Source organism: Myripristis murdjan, chromosome 12 (assembly GCF_902150065.1).
Source record: "Myripristis murdjan chromosome 12, fMyrMur1.1, whole genome shotgun sequence".
NCBI lineage: Eukaryota > Metazoa > Chordata > Actinopteri > Holocentriformes > Holocentridae > Myripristis > Myripristis murdjan.
This window is the reverse complement of record NC_043991.1, coordinates 23283370-23298188: the sequence shown is the minus strand read 5'-3', so window position 1 is coordinate 23298188 and position 14819 is coordinate 23283370. Positions and strand designations below refer to the sequence as shown.

Sequence of the window (14819 nt, the reverse complement as noted above, 5' to 3'; positions counted from 1 at the left end):
ATTTATATTGCATATTTTTTTACACTTCAGTACTTGAATCATTCCTCTGAAGGTGATTGTTTTAGAGTGTGCTGTTGCAGCCACCTAGTGCTCTGTCAGTGTATGCACAAGCGTAAACAGGTAGCAGTGTCTTTTCACATAGATTGTAGTACCTTTAGGACTGTACCTTCAGTACTGTAACCCAGTACAGTTTTCCCCATTACTGACTGTGGGAAGATTTGCTGAATGGCCTTTTCCAGCTCTACTTTGCTTCACATTTTCTCATGTACACATGGAAGCTGCCTGGTATAACCACAGTCATCTACTATTACACTACTCACAAAAAGTCAGGGATATTCGGCTTTCGGGTGAAATTTCAGGATGAACCTAAAATGCATTATAACCTTTACAGGTGAACTTAATGTGACCTTCTGTAAACTTCTGAATGCACATGTCCAACTGTTCAATGTTTCAGTACTTTTTACACAAGTTGCTGTTAGGGTTAGGGTTAGGTGTTTGATGCTCCAGCTCATCGAGGTCGTATCATTAGGGAATGGCTGCTGGAGACTGGGGTACCTCAGATGGAGGTACCCCAGTCTCCAGCTCGGAGCTCTGTACCCCAGAACCTCAATGTCCTGAGGGCCGCCCTTCAAGAAGAGTGGGATGCCATGCCTCAGCAGACAATAAGTCGACTTGTGAACAGCATGAGACGTTGTTGTCAAGCTGTAATTGATGCTCAAGGGCACATGACAAGTTATTGACACTGACATTTTTGTTGTGGTATATCCACCACTGTTGTTGACTTTTGTTTCAAGAAATTGTTTGAGATGAGGAAATCACCAGTGTATGCTTCTACTTAAATGCCCTACTTTCATGATATAATATCACTGTAGCGTGAACTTTTTATATTTTCCATAAATTTCACCCAAAAGCCAAATATCCCTAACTTTTTGTGAGTAGTGTATATCTTGTTCTCAAGTCCACTTCTCGAAACTTGAATGCTATGCTGTCCTCCTGACTTTCTTATTCAATTTTTAGTATTGGATTCAGCACCTGAGCCTTTCTTATGACTGTACTTCTTGTCCTCCCTATATTGAGATCAATCTAAGAACTATATTTTGGTCTCTCCCCTATGAAATCAGCTTTCTAAAATACAATAGAAAATTTCAGTGCCGTAGAGATGTTTGCATAGGACCCTCTTGCCTGGTTTTAATGCTACATTCACTGTTTATACCAGTCTAATGTAAATAACCTTGTCCCCAGATAACGTATTTGAAGTGTGCCTGCTAAAGAACACGTCAGGGCTCGGCTTCAGTTTTAGTCGAGAAGAGAACATTCCTGATGAACCTCCTGGCTCCAGCATGGTGCGAGTTAAAAAGCTTTTCCCTGGCCAACCAGCTGCAGAGAGCGGCCGCATCAGTGTGGGCGACGTCATTCTCCGAGTCAATCAAACATCCCTCAAAGGACTCTCGCAACATGTATGTCAGATATTTCTTCTTGTGAGCATTCATAGATTTCAGATATATATTGCGCATTTCTCTTAATTTGATGGAGATTTAAGCAAGTTGGACCACATGTAAATTATTCACTGTTTTTGTATTATTTATTACCATGACTAATTTGAAATTTTATGCATATACGTGTTCATACACGCGTGTAGGAGGTGATATCAGCTTTGCGAGGAACAGGCCAGGAGGTGACTTTGCTCCTTTGTAGACCTGAGCATGGTGTGCTTCCTGAGTTGGACACTTCAGCTTTGGTGAGAATCTATAATAATCATTATCTCTTTCATATTTGCTAAATGTATTAACGTTAGTAAATCATACTATGGCAATTTTTTCTGAAGCTTCAACTTCTTTTTTTACCCGACTGTTGCATGGAGTTCCTGAATATCAATAATAATTGATAACTTAAAGGAAAAGTCCTGCAACTTTTCCTACACTTTCTTTGTAGATTTTTTTTCTTTTATTACCTTATCTAGACTAATTTATTCCTCCCAGACACCTATGCCATCACCCCGTAAGGAGCCAGTGACCCAGACAGAGCCCAGCGTGATCTTGGCGAGGACAACCTCTCCCTCAGGCAGTGAAGGGAAGAGGGGTCGCGGCCCTGTGGAGGAGGCACTGGAGCGGCTGTTGCACAAAACCCCTGGCCGCCAGAACAGCTACAGTGACAGCACCGATGGGGATGAGGAGGTGGAAGAAGCCTTCAGCCCTAGTGCCCTGGAGCACAGCAGACAAACCTGGGAGCAGAGTATCTACCAGACCCCTAGTAGCAACCTAGGCCTGGGGCGCTACGACAGCTCCAGTCAGCTGGATGACTCCATTCACTCAGCTTTTTACTCACCGAACCTATCCCTAACCAGATCTGATCTCAGCAAGGGGTAAGTGATCCACTGTGAAATAAGGGAATAGCTAAGGCCTTTGTCATAGAGGATTGTAACAGCTGTTGAAATCTTTATGGTTCCTTCAACTTCCAGTGCATATACTCTTTCAAGGGAAACTGAAATTGTAGTTGTAATGTTGACTCATCAGTCAACAATGATACACATTTTATTGTGCCTGCAAGCAGTACAGATGTTTATTCAAAACACAACATGGCTAAGAGAAAGTGGGTGTAGCCTATTAACATCTTTGATTTTTTTTGTTTCTTTTCATGTTTTTGTTTTTTGTTTTGTAAGATGTTTTTCTTTTTGCTTAACCTAACCTCCTTATGTAAATCAGTAAACAGAGTAGGAAAATGATGTCAGTGTTTCTCTCAAGTGGTACCTCACAGCAATAAACCAACTTAAATTGGAATAAATGGCACAAGTTTCACACATGCAGTTATATTTGTTATATCTCTATCTCTCTCACAAGACTTTATTGTGAGAAACATTACATTCAGACATGTGCTGCTTAGTCAAAAATAGTGCATAGTTCGGTGTTTGTGTAATCAACAAAATCTGTCATATCTTGTTTGGATAGGTGTCCTTCATCCCTCCTGACATCTGAGCTGTCTGCCTCCCAGCCTACAGTCTCCTCCATCAGTGCTCCAAGCCCAGATCCCCTGCCTCCTCCACTGCCTTTGCCCTTAAACCTCACCATGTCTGGCAATGGACAGGACCTGGATGAATTTGTTCCAGTAAGGACTGAGGAAGGGAAACATTTGAGATAGAAAGTACAACAACATTGTGTTTGTAATTTCTGGCAGACCTGAGAAAAGATTCCACAAAATGTGGATCTGAATTTTAAGATTCAAGGACTTTTTAGATGAGACGCAGCAGATGCATGCATTACATATGCACAGCCCTCACTGTGCCTCATGTGAAGAAAAACATCTGCACATGGTAGCTATAAAAATAGCAACATACAGTTCAGATACTAGCTATTGTTTTTATATGTTTACATATCCAAATGTAATTACTGAAATGAAACATACTCTATGTACTTGATACACCAACTCTTGCACTGACACTTTCCAGGCGTTCTTCCTAATGTCCTACATGCATTAAAATTTTGGGAAATTACAGCACTCAAGAATGAACTTTTCCTCCATTTGTCAAACTTGGTGACAACAACACGAACTCTCATTTCACCAGTCAAGCAACTCTGTTGCAGTGTCAAAAGGTTCAGGACCATTCAGCTGTGAAATGAGGGTCAAATGGGTGAAAAGCATGAATGGAATAGTTTCATGGGATCTCTCCAGCTCCTCCATGCCTCCCTGCTCAACTCTCATTGAAAATTAATGACTACAAGTGTTGCATCTCATCTAAAAAGCCTCTCAGACCATTCAGAATAATTCCTCTAACTGTGACACTTGTCCTTTGTTAGGATGTAGAGTTAAAGGTGTCTTTGGTGAAGTCAGATAAAGGCAGCCTGGGCTTCACCCTGACCAAAGGAAATGATCAGGGCTGTTACATCCATGACATCATCCAGGACCCAGCCAAAGGAGATGGCAGGCTCCGTCCCGGTGACCGAATGATCATGGTACTGTTATATACCCATTTCCTTACTCTCTAACCACTAATGACTCTGGCATTGTGAAATGTATCAAATGCAGATCTAGCTCTCTTTTCCCCCAGCCTGTGCTGCATTCTTTTACCCAACGCATGAATCTGTTCTCTGACCTTGTCTGACTCTCAAAAACATATGTTTTGATTCACATCCAGAATGAATTAGTCATTCTTCATTTGTTCTCTGTCCTCAGGTGAACAACACAGATGTGTCTAATATGGGCCACACTGAGGTGGTGAATTTAGTGCGTGCTGCCCCCAGGGTGGTTGACTTGGTTGTAGGGAGGGTCCTGGAGGCTCCCAAGCCCCCAGTAGAAGCCCACTTACTGCCAGATATCTGCTTCAAGGGCCACCAAAAACCACTGGGTAAGAAACAGTCCTCATCAATAACCATTAACTTCCTTTCCATGTCAGAACACATGGACATGGTCAAAATATTTACCAGTGTTTCATCTTTCTTCACTTCACTCACATGCACTGATGCACATACAGGTTATGTAATTGTGATTTGTTTGTTTTTATTTTCCTACTTGTCTACTGTTGCTCTGTAAGCCATATGGTGAGAAAATGTTTTGGTAAGCACTTTTTCAGTAAATTTGACTTGGTTCAGAAGCTGCTCTGAATATTCATCCTGCTTTTTGTTTCTAGAGTAAGCTCATTTCAAATGCATTCAAGTGAAGTCTTTCTCCATTAGGCGTCAACATGTTTAAGGTGCAGGAACATCCGAGACAAAACAAGTCTGCTTGTTCCATCAGTCCACATTTTTTTCTGAGATAGTGCCCTGTCATCAAAAGCAGGATTTAGACACTGGCATGGGAAAGGGCTAATGTGTTTACGGAAAGATGCAAGTGATAGGGTAAGGTTTCACTTCACAGAGACACAGTGTCACGTAGTGTTATTTATGAGAAACCACTATATTCCCAGTTCATGGTTCTTTTTATGTCCTGCTGCAGCGAAATCTTTCGAGCATGCCATAAAAGTTACACATCAACCCTACAGGTTCTGGTGCCAGACCTCTGAGCCTATCCAGTTACTGTCAAAATTAAATTACGTTTTACTACTCTCTGTCCTTCCTCCCATTGATTGCCCCACCCACAACTCCCCCACCACCATCACACCCAGGTCTGGTATTGGATGGTGGCAGTGACAGTGTGTATGGGGTGTTATTTGTGAAAGACATCCAACCTGGTTCAATGGCCTCTGAGGAGGGCAGCCTGAGACCTCTTGACCTGATCCACTACATCAGTGGGGCTCCCACCATGGAGCTGACTCTCAGCGAGAGCACGCGACTGTTGGAGCTTTCCCTCGAAGACCTAACTCTCAAGGCAACAAGGTAGTCTGCACAAACAAAGGAAGACATGTCTAGACTGAATGGGATTGTTGATGCTTTGTTGGCATTTTCATCTCAGTGACATTACAGATGTTTTTGTGGCTCAGAATATCTGGAAAAATTTTAAACTGTACCAATATACCATTTGTCTCTGGCCTCAGGGATGGAAAGCCTGTTACCCCTGGACATAAAAGTGTCTCCTTTCTCAACAATAACATCAGTCCAAAGATGTCATCCAGCATGAATGGTATGTTTCAAATCTTAAAAGTACCAGCCATGGAAAACTTGCTTAGAAACATGCTCAGAAAAGTATGATGTGTCCATTATTTTCTGTTTTAGGCTATCTTGAAGGTGGTGATCAAAGAGATACAGAGTGTCTGTCAGCACTTTGTCCTTTAGAGGTGGGTGCAAAGAAATGAAATGTTATTGCCATGTTGTCAAGTCACTAGTGTTGGTGATCATAACCATGTTATAAATTGCTGTATACAAGACTTTTAAAATAAAAGATGATATGAAAAAACAAAATACAGCCCATCAAGAAATTGTCAGTGACACTGTGTTGAGACATTACAGTTCATGCCAAATGTTTATTCTTGTGACTATGAAATTGTGAATGCCGCACAACCACTGACAGCATTTATTCCTTGATTGGCTTGACCCTGGTAATGGCCACTTACCACTATAATTATCTACTTTTGGTTTTGGATGATGAATTAAATGTTTTTAATCATCATATTTTTGTATGTTGGATATGCAGGAGGAGATCATTATGCTGGAATTGGAAAAGCCTCCGTCTGGCGGTCTGGGTTTCTCAGTTATTGGAGGGGAGAGAGGGATCTTTGTCAAGTCAATCACACCAGGGGGGGTAGCAGACTCCTCAGGGAGGCTGCAAGTCGGAGACAGGCTCCTCAAAGTGAGTGATGTACCTTTGCAGATTCAGAATGATCAGAATTTGAGGTCATATCATAATGTAATTTTCTATAGTAAGGTTTAATTCATGTCATATGCATTCACCCTTATAATTTCTGCTTGGCATTTGACTGATGCTCTCTTTTCACATTCTGAACCTAATAACATAAATATAAAACCTGAAAAAATGGTCATCTGGTAGCTTTACCTCTCCTGTCTCTTTTTTGTTATTTATTATGTCTATTCTTTGTTTTGTTTCCAATGACTGTTTGGCCATACTGTTTTATTTTTTAACTTGCCTTTTTTTTTTTTTGTCTTGGCAGGTCAACGAAGAACTAATGACAGGTGTATCCCACACCAAAGCTGTCACCACCATCCGTAAAGCCAAAGGACTAGTGCATCTTACAGTGTCCAGACCACCAGATCAGACCCCGAACACATACCTGGCCTATCTACCCATCAACTCTGACAAATGCAATGGCAACACAGGTACAGCCCAAAACCAAAACATGAAAGAATGCTTTGCTGTCTATAGGGGAGATTTGTGTGATAACTGTTTTTTTTTTTTTTTTTTTTTTTTTTTTTTTTTTTTTTCCCATTTGAATAAGTATGGACATCTAACCCTGTTTTTTAGGGTTATAGTTTGAAAGTATGAATGGTAAACCGAACTTGAATGACGTCTTCCCTGATCTTTCTACATAACCCACCTTCAATGTTATTTTCAGATATGAGTGAGGACAGTGGAGTAAAGACGAAGCTGTGTACTCCCCATGACGAGCTGAAGTCTTCCAGCACCCCAACCATACCACCAATAGGTACGGTATATAGGCTAGCAAATGCACTGTAACACTTGATTGTATGACAATGAATTCTGATGATAAATGAATGTTTTGTAACAATGTTTGGTTGCCAACAAAAAATAAATGCAAATGCTAATGTCCCACGCTCTGTAGATTATGATGTGGGCTCCATGGAGCAGAGGAGAGAGACTGAGCAGAGCACGGAGCTGTCAGAGGACACAGACTGTGATGGCTCTTCTCTGCCCGAGGACTCCCCTGAGGTATGAATCTAACCCGCCAGACCTGAAGCAACTTATGCGATGATATATGTGAAAGGTGCATAATTGATATTTGAATGTGTACTTGCTGGCTATTTAATTTTTTCCCTTTATTTCTACTTTTGCTCTCAGAGTTCCCGAAAAGTGGAATGGAAAGAAGAGAGCGTGGATGATCCAATGAATGAAAAGTAGGAAGACTCTGCTTTTCGGTTTTATACTTCTTTGACGAGGACTTACATGAAGGCATTCACATCTGTTGACCATTTGTGTTTGATTGACAGCTATCTGCAGATGAGTGCTGGACGGCCGGAGGAAGATGAAATCACATGGGGTAGTGACGAGCTGCCCATCGAGAACATGAACTCCAAATTAAGAGAGGGTAAGAGTTTCTGAGCTCTGTCACTTGGAATTTGAGCCTACCTCAAAGAAAAAATGTTTATCCCTCAAACCAAATGATTATGATGTGTGTGATAGCCAATTGCGACATGCTTGACAGGATAATTTTTATAATTGGGGTCCAAATTCCAGTATTCAGTCGAGGACTGGGAGCATGGGAAAAATAAAGAACAGAGAGAGATAATATGTCACTACATACTTATTCTTAAAGTAATTGCTCAGATTTTTACTCATATAGTTGTATTTGTTGGTCAGGTATAATACATCCATCAAGTTTGGTCCATTAAATCTTTCCCTGTTGTGAGAAAAGGAGCCACACAGGACTATACTGCTTCAAAATGAATGAAGTAGATAGAAACCGGAAACAACATGATTTGAGTGGTGACAAAATTGTTTTGAAGAATACAGAACATAAGTTTTGATTTCACTTTCAACGCTTCCTTCATCCAGCTGGTCTCCAAAATGTCAGAGGTGTTTTCCGTTGCAGCATTGCCACTGAGGTTGAAAATGGGAGGGGGTGCCATGTGGGCAGCGCTACAGCAGAAAATAGTTCTATTATTTTAGAAACCAGAGGACTGAAAATAGCATTCAAAGTCAAACTATTATAAGTGTGTGTTGTCGTGCATTGTTTGAAACAATTTTTCAGCCTTGTGTCGCTGCTCAAAATCATGTTTTCTGATCTCTATCTACTTGATTAATTTTGGAGCCATACACTTCTGGTGAAGCTCATTCTCATGATAGGGAAAGATTTAATGGGCCAGATTTGGTGGATGCATTACACTCACACAGACCAGGAAGTACAACTATATGAGTGAGAATCTGAACCATCACCTCAATGGGATGTGTAGGCCACTCCATCTTTTTCCTCTTGGTGTAAGCCAGATTGTATGGCGTCCTCAAAAAGGTCATATGGAAACTCCTACCCAGGCTTACCACATATTTTTTGAAGTACACTTACCACCTTACCTGACAAAACCTTTTTGTGTTATTGCTAAACCGTGATAGATGACTCATAAAATTTAGCATTAGCATTTTGGCTGGATTGTTCTTAAAACAGCTGTGTTCATTTCATTTTGCCCTCTCTCAGATGGGCCTATCATCACAGAGGATGAGCTGACCTCCCTGCCGTTGGTCAAGGTCGTCCCTGACGGCCAGTTCACAGGATCCAAGCTCAACACGGTGGTCCGCATGATGAGGGGACTATTAGAGCAGAAGGTCCCTCTGCAGGAGTTTGAGGTAATTATCTAATTTCCAAACTTATATCTTTAAACTGGAATTTCTTCAACTTCACTGCCTAGATGTAATGTCATTTAATTTTATAAACATGTTGTTTTGCTCGCTTGCAGAATCTTCAAAATCTCCAGCCACTGGATGACTGTTTAATAGGTCAGACAAAGGAGAACAAAAAGAAGAATCGCTACAAGAACATTGTTCCCTGTAAGCTATAAAAGAATATCTAATAAATGGATAGCTATATGCACATTAAAGTAAGGTGCTAGGCTATCTGGGCACTGTAAAGAATTGGTAGTAGACACCACATGCCATAAACCTGATTCATACTTCTCACCTTTAATTGTATATAAACTCCATTCATGTACCTTTAGCTGTGTGAGTTCATAGTGTACCAGCTTCTCTGCCACTTCTCTACAGCTGCCCATAGAAAGCCAGAATTTTGTTGGTCCATGTTTGTATACCATAACAATGCATTTAATCTGAGTGAAGATTTTTTTAACACTGCTCCATTGTAAATATAATTTTAAGTTTTGATTAAAAAAAAAAAGCCTTTCATTGTAGTATGGGATTTTATACAGCACGCTGAAGGTTGTCTCTGTGCACTTATCTGTTCCAGTCGACACAACTCGAGTTGTTCTTGGCAAAGATGGGGGATATATCAACGCCAACTTCATCAAGATGCCGGTGAAGGACGAGGACTTCTTGTACATTGCCTGCCAGGGACCCCTGCCCACCACTCTGGGTGACTTTTGGCAGATGGTGTGGGAGCAGAAGTCTAACGTGATTGCTATGATGACCCAGGAAGTGGAAGGGGGGAAAGTGAAATGTCAGCGGTATTGGCCAGACACACCGAGGACAGCAGAGATGGTGGATGACAGGTTACAGATCACACTGGTCAAAGACCAATACCTGGACAACTTTGTTATCCGAATCATTGAGGTCAAAGATGTCCAGGTGAATTCATACATTGATTTGATGCTAAAACAAGCATTTTAACTCTTTAATAATGTTTATAATCAATTTGTATACATTTAATAGTTCACATTAACACTACAGTTTTCCCTCCTTTGCAGACCAATGAAACCCAGCAAGTAACTCATCTGAACTACACGGGATGGCCTGACCATGGAACACCCTCTCAGCCAGAGCAGCTGCTCACGTTCATCTCCTACATGAGGCACGTTCACCAGTCAGGGCCCATAATCACACACTGCAGTGCAGGCATTGGGCGGTCAGGAACCCTCATTTGTATAGATGTGGTTCTGGGTCTCATCAGTAAAGACGCTGATGTAAGTATGACCTTTGCCTTGACCTCTTCTTTATTTTTTTAAAGGAATAGTCCAACATTTCGAGCAAGATACCCTTTTTTGACTTACCCAGACTGAGACTGTATGTTGGATACACATGAACTGCTCCAAACTGTCCACTGAATGATGGTGTGCAATTAAACAATTTGTCTCTAGTTTGATATTTCAGATGTCGTAAGGAACATGAGGCTTCAAAGACAGGGAATGGTCCAAACAGAGGTGATTTTCAACAGTTTGCTTTTTAATAGTTTGTGGCCTAAGTGATATTACACTGTTTTGACAAATATTTTCCTTTTTCACAGGAGCAATATATTTTCTGCTATCAAGTGATCCTGTATGTCCTCAGATGTCTTCAAGCGGAAGAAAAAATCTCAGGATAGTAGAATCCACATTTCCCCATCATGTATGGGCTGGTGCCTGTTTCATGAGAGCAAAACAAAAACGGAGGACAGTCGACAGAGACAGATGTTGCCAAATTACAGTACAAGTTCTTACAACGACTTATAACATGCCGTATCATGAGCGCAAAACTTTTAAAGAAGTCTATATTTTTATGTTTGCTTTTCGGAGTTCTCTCTTCTTTGGCTGCTACTCCCTCTCAATGCATTCATGAGAACTGTTGATTGTATGTCTTATTGTCACCTACACGAGAACACTAATGTTTTTTTGTTTTTTTTTCTCCAGATTCTTGGATATTCTAAATAATTATGAAAGTGATAAATGAATTCCTATTTTATGTCAAATACAACTGTACTTGTGTATTTTGAATCTTATTTCGATGCTGGAACTTGCCTTGACAGAATACTATGACAGTATTTGCTTTGTAAATCTATTATACAGTAATTGCCGACTGCCTGAGGTAACTGAAATTAAAAGTGTACATATTCATCTCCTGAAAATTAAACTGGATATGTTTTAAATGTTATATAGAGGAAAGTTTCGATTTTTAAAAAAATAACCAATTATTTCCATGCCTCTGTGTCATTTCAATGCATATCGACTTCAGCCCATCATGCAGTTGATAACAGTAAACATTTATTGTGCCTTATTCTAAGTAGTGAATGATGTCAGCATGTCTACTACAACAGTACAAATCTCATTTATTGACAAAGTACTTTTGTGCTATTTTTCAAGTATGCTACCAAAAAAAGGCTCACAGATACATATCAATAAATGCCTGGTGAGCCAAATCCTGTAAATATAACATTGGTTCCCCGAAGAATGGAAGGAGATACAGTTTATCCCTCTTAAAGGTATCCTTCATAAATATTGAGAATTGATACTAGTATTTATACCTGAGGTGTGAGGTCACACATAAACATGCTCATATGATTACTGCCTGCTGTCACAACACCCTTTTCCCTCCAAAAAAAAAAAAAAAAAAAAAAAAAAAAAAAAAAATTCTAACAACAAATGTTGTGCCTTTATAGTTTGAACCGTGGAGTTAAAATGTTGGACCAGCACAGATCACTGCATCAGCCTTCGGTTTAAGCTGTGCATCTGATGCAAGACAACCTAGAGTCTACATGATTATAATCTGAAGTGTCAGTGACAGATGTGATTGTAATGAACAGCACACTGCAGGTGTGGAAAAGCCTCTGTGCACGTCATTGTTTATGGACCACCATTAGTCTGGCCCCTCTCCTGAGAGCAGTTTGAGGCGGGGGCCCCGACCAGGAGCCAGAGGCTCTGGACAGCACAGCTCTCAGAGTCACAGGGACACACAAACCCCTCCACCGCGATAAGGTTGTGGTCCAAGGAGGGGAACTAATTTTACCTAGTTTTCATATCTTTAACTACTTTTAGTTACTATAGCTACTTTTAATTACCTGGTTACTTCTGATCACCTTTAGTTACTTTAGTTACTACATTTGGGTACTTTTGGCTTCATGTCATTACAGTTACTTCTTTTAAGTTGCAATCATTTCAATTCTCTTAATTTCAAGTCATTAGATAAAGTTATATAGCTTTTATTTAGTTAGTTACTTTCTCTATGTTTAGTTATTTTAGTTACATTTAATTGGGCCAACATTTGGAATTTACATTTATTTAAATTACATTTATTTGCAGTCACTTTTAGTTTTATTTATTTACTTTTAGTTACATTTACTGTAGTCACATTTAAGTACCTTTAGTTGAATTTACTTACTTTCAGTTAAATTTAGTTTTTCTGATTTACATATAGCTACTTTCAGCTTGTCAACTTTGAATTAAGTCCATTTACCATACGTTAAAGTCCTATTTTAGATTTTATTAATTACTCTTTGATACATTTTGTTGCATTTAGTACTCATATTTACATTCAGTTACTTTTAGTTGCAAGAAGTTACTTTGAGTCACATTAAGTTACTCCAAGTTCCTTTTAATTACACTTAGTATATTTTAGTTACATTTAGCTACTTTGAGTTAAATTTCGATTTTCACAATGAGTCATTAATGACTTATTTTAACTGATTACATTCCTCACTTAAAACATGAAATTGTGAAAACAGTAAGTTTCTTTAGTGATTCAGGAGAATATATGCTGCCCATCAGCTGGTAGATCTTCACTTCCATATCTCCAGTCAGTTGTTCAGGTCTACAGCCCAAAAGTGACTGACCTGCTGAGGTTAGGGATGGTTTGCTGGGATGTTGTGCAGATAAACGATAGAGTGAACTCCTCCACTTTCCACAAACTTCCAGAAAACTGGGTATGAATCTGTCCTTGTGTTTTTAGTAGCTTACCCTGACACCCTGTGGCCACAATCAGAAGTGCATCTTTCTGCCATTTAATTACTAACCCACTGATTCCTGTGTTGAGAGATGGTGATAGGCAATATTTAATGAGACTGATTTAATCAATATGAAACCCCAGTTCTCCTTTACTTGCCAGCTTTTGTGATATCTTTTTTTTCAAGTTGTATTTTTAAAATATGTTTGCTGCTATTTGTTTTCCCCCATTTTCTTGCGAAGATTGGGAATTTAAATGCTCCAGATGATTTTAAAAAATGTACAGTTGATTTTTGGAATGCTGCAAATTATTTGACATTTAATTTAAAGCTGTTTGCGTGTACAAAAAATATCAGCTATAGTGATTTATAGTGATCATGTGATTGCCTATGTAGTAGTTCACAAATATTAAAAAAAAAAAAAAAAAAGTGCATGCATGCATCAAAAGCAATGGTGGTTACAGCTCTGCTGATGAAGCCTTAACCCACTGGACAGTTTCAGCGTATCTTATATTAGGACATCACTGATTTTAATTTGAGTGAATTGGCCTAGTCTATTTTATAATACTACCCACCTACCCCCTTTAAAGGGACAGTGTGCAGGATTTAGAGTGCTATTTTGGCAAAATGGAATATAATATTCCTAAGTATTTTTATTAGTGTATAATTAGGTGGAAATATGAATTTCAGTTTTTTTGCCCCTTAGAATAAGCCTTTTATATCGAAATAGGGAGCAGGTCCACTTCCATGGAGGCTGCTATGTTTCTTCAGAAGCCCAGAAGGGAGAACTTTAATAACCTGAGAATCACACTTATTATTTACCACAACATAGCACAAGAGGACTGAACCTTCATCATCAAAAACACAAAACCATGAAGATGCAAAACGACTGGAGACAGACGACAAAACACAGGTAAACACCAGTGTGGCCGTGCCCAGATAGAAATCGCTGACGAGGGACCAACATTTTCACAGTCAGGCTGAAGTCGCCTGTGTGCTGCTGGACAGGTAATGTGGAGTACCAGTGTAAATACTGTGTGTTGTGTGCTGCACAAGGAGCCCACGTTGCCATTTTCTCCCTGTTGAAATGTGTCTGATTTACAGTTGTTTGTTGAGGAGAGCCTGATCCCAGCAGGTCAGGACACAGCACAACGTATGACAGGGGAATGCGACTGTATCATGTAGCACTTAACATTCTTGATGTTACTATTCTTTCTCCAGCCATGAGCAACATCCTGCAACATCGACTCCCATGAAGGGAAAACCTTTTCAAGTCACAGCTTTGGCCTGGAATACCCACTGCAGCCAACCAACACTGAAAACAGCTGATGAGAAAGAGATGTAAGTTTCACACTTGAATTATTGAAACAAGTGAACAGCTCACACATTTGAAATATTCATATTCACTGAAATGGAGCGCATTTTTTCAAGCAATGTTTTGTATTCATTGATTATGTATACGCTATATATAATTTTTTGGTCAACTGTTATAAAGATTTGCAGATAATAATAATAATAATAATAATAATAATAATAATAATAATAATTATTATTATTATTATTATTATTATTATTATTATTGTTGTTGTTGTTGTTGTTATATAGAATGCTGTTCAAGAAAAAGCACCAGAAGATAAAGCATCCACGCCCTGAAATCTGAAGAAAAAAAAAAAAAAAACTATGGCTACATGTCTAAGCTGCAAACAAAGATTTTGAGGAGGAGAATCACAAGTGGAGTGGGGATGCCTGTAAGAAGAAGGCCTCGATTGGCATATCTACTTTTATTGTCACAGTAAAAATTTGTGGTCAGTGTCTTTATAAAAATGTTATTCATTTTACAAGTGTCAGTATTTTGGTTTCCAAACTGTAAGGTACAGTTGTCGTTGGTAATGAACATACACGTTAC

At 39.4% G+C, this 14819-nt stretch overlaps 1 protein-coding gene across 4 annotated transcripts in view; it reads left to right on the top strand.

The window, feature by feature from the left end:
• The window catches only part of ptpn13 (protein tyrosine phosphatase non-receptor type 13), a 68280-nt gene extending 57150 nt beyond the window's left edge, over positions 1 to 11130 (top strand). For all 4 annotated transcript variants that reach the window (XM_030065240.1, XM_030065243.1, XM_030065242.1 and 1 more), the window contains 21 exons: positions 1243 to 1457; positions 1640 to 1738; positions 1980 to 2362; positions 2946 to 3102; positions 3792 to 3947; positions 4168 to 4339; positions 5096 to 5306; positions 5465 to 5550; positions 5643 to 5704; positions 6061 to 6216; positions 6536 to 6701; positions 6938 to 7027; positions 7166 to 7272; positions 7402 to 7457; positions 7551 to 7648; positions 8753 to 8901; positions 9012 to 9102; positions 9515 to 9852; positions 9972 to 10187; positions 10362 to 10424; positions 10508 to 11130. In XM_030065240.1, the coding sequence (XP_029921100.1) occupies positions 1243 to 1457; positions 1640 to 1738; positions 1980 to 2362; positions 2946 to 3102; positions 3792 to 3947; positions 4168 to 4339; positions 5096 to 5306; positions 5465 to 5550; positions 5643 to 5704; positions 6061 to 6216; positions 6536 to 6701; positions 6938 to 7027; positions 7166 to 7272; positions 7402 to 7457; positions 7551 to 7648; positions 8753 to 8901; positions 9012 to 9102; positions 9515 to 9852; positions 9972 to 10187; positions 10362 to 10424; positions 10508 to 10585 (3149 nt within the window). In that variant the 3' untranslated portion in view covers positions 10586 to 11130. The remainder of the gene's footprint in view (positions 1 to 1242; positions 1458 to 1639; positions 1739 to 1979; positions 2363 to 2945; positions 3103 to 3791; positions 3948 to 4167; positions 4340 to 5095; positions 5307 to 5464; positions 5551 to 5642; positions 5705 to 6060; positions 6217 to 6535; positions 6702 to 6937; positions 7028 to 7165; positions 7273 to 7401; positions 7458 to 7550; positions 7649 to 8752; positions 8902 to 9011; positions 9103 to 9514; positions 9853 to 9971; positions 10188 to 10361; positions 10425 to 10507) is intronic.
• Positions 11131 to 14819: the final 3689 nt, after the last annotated feature.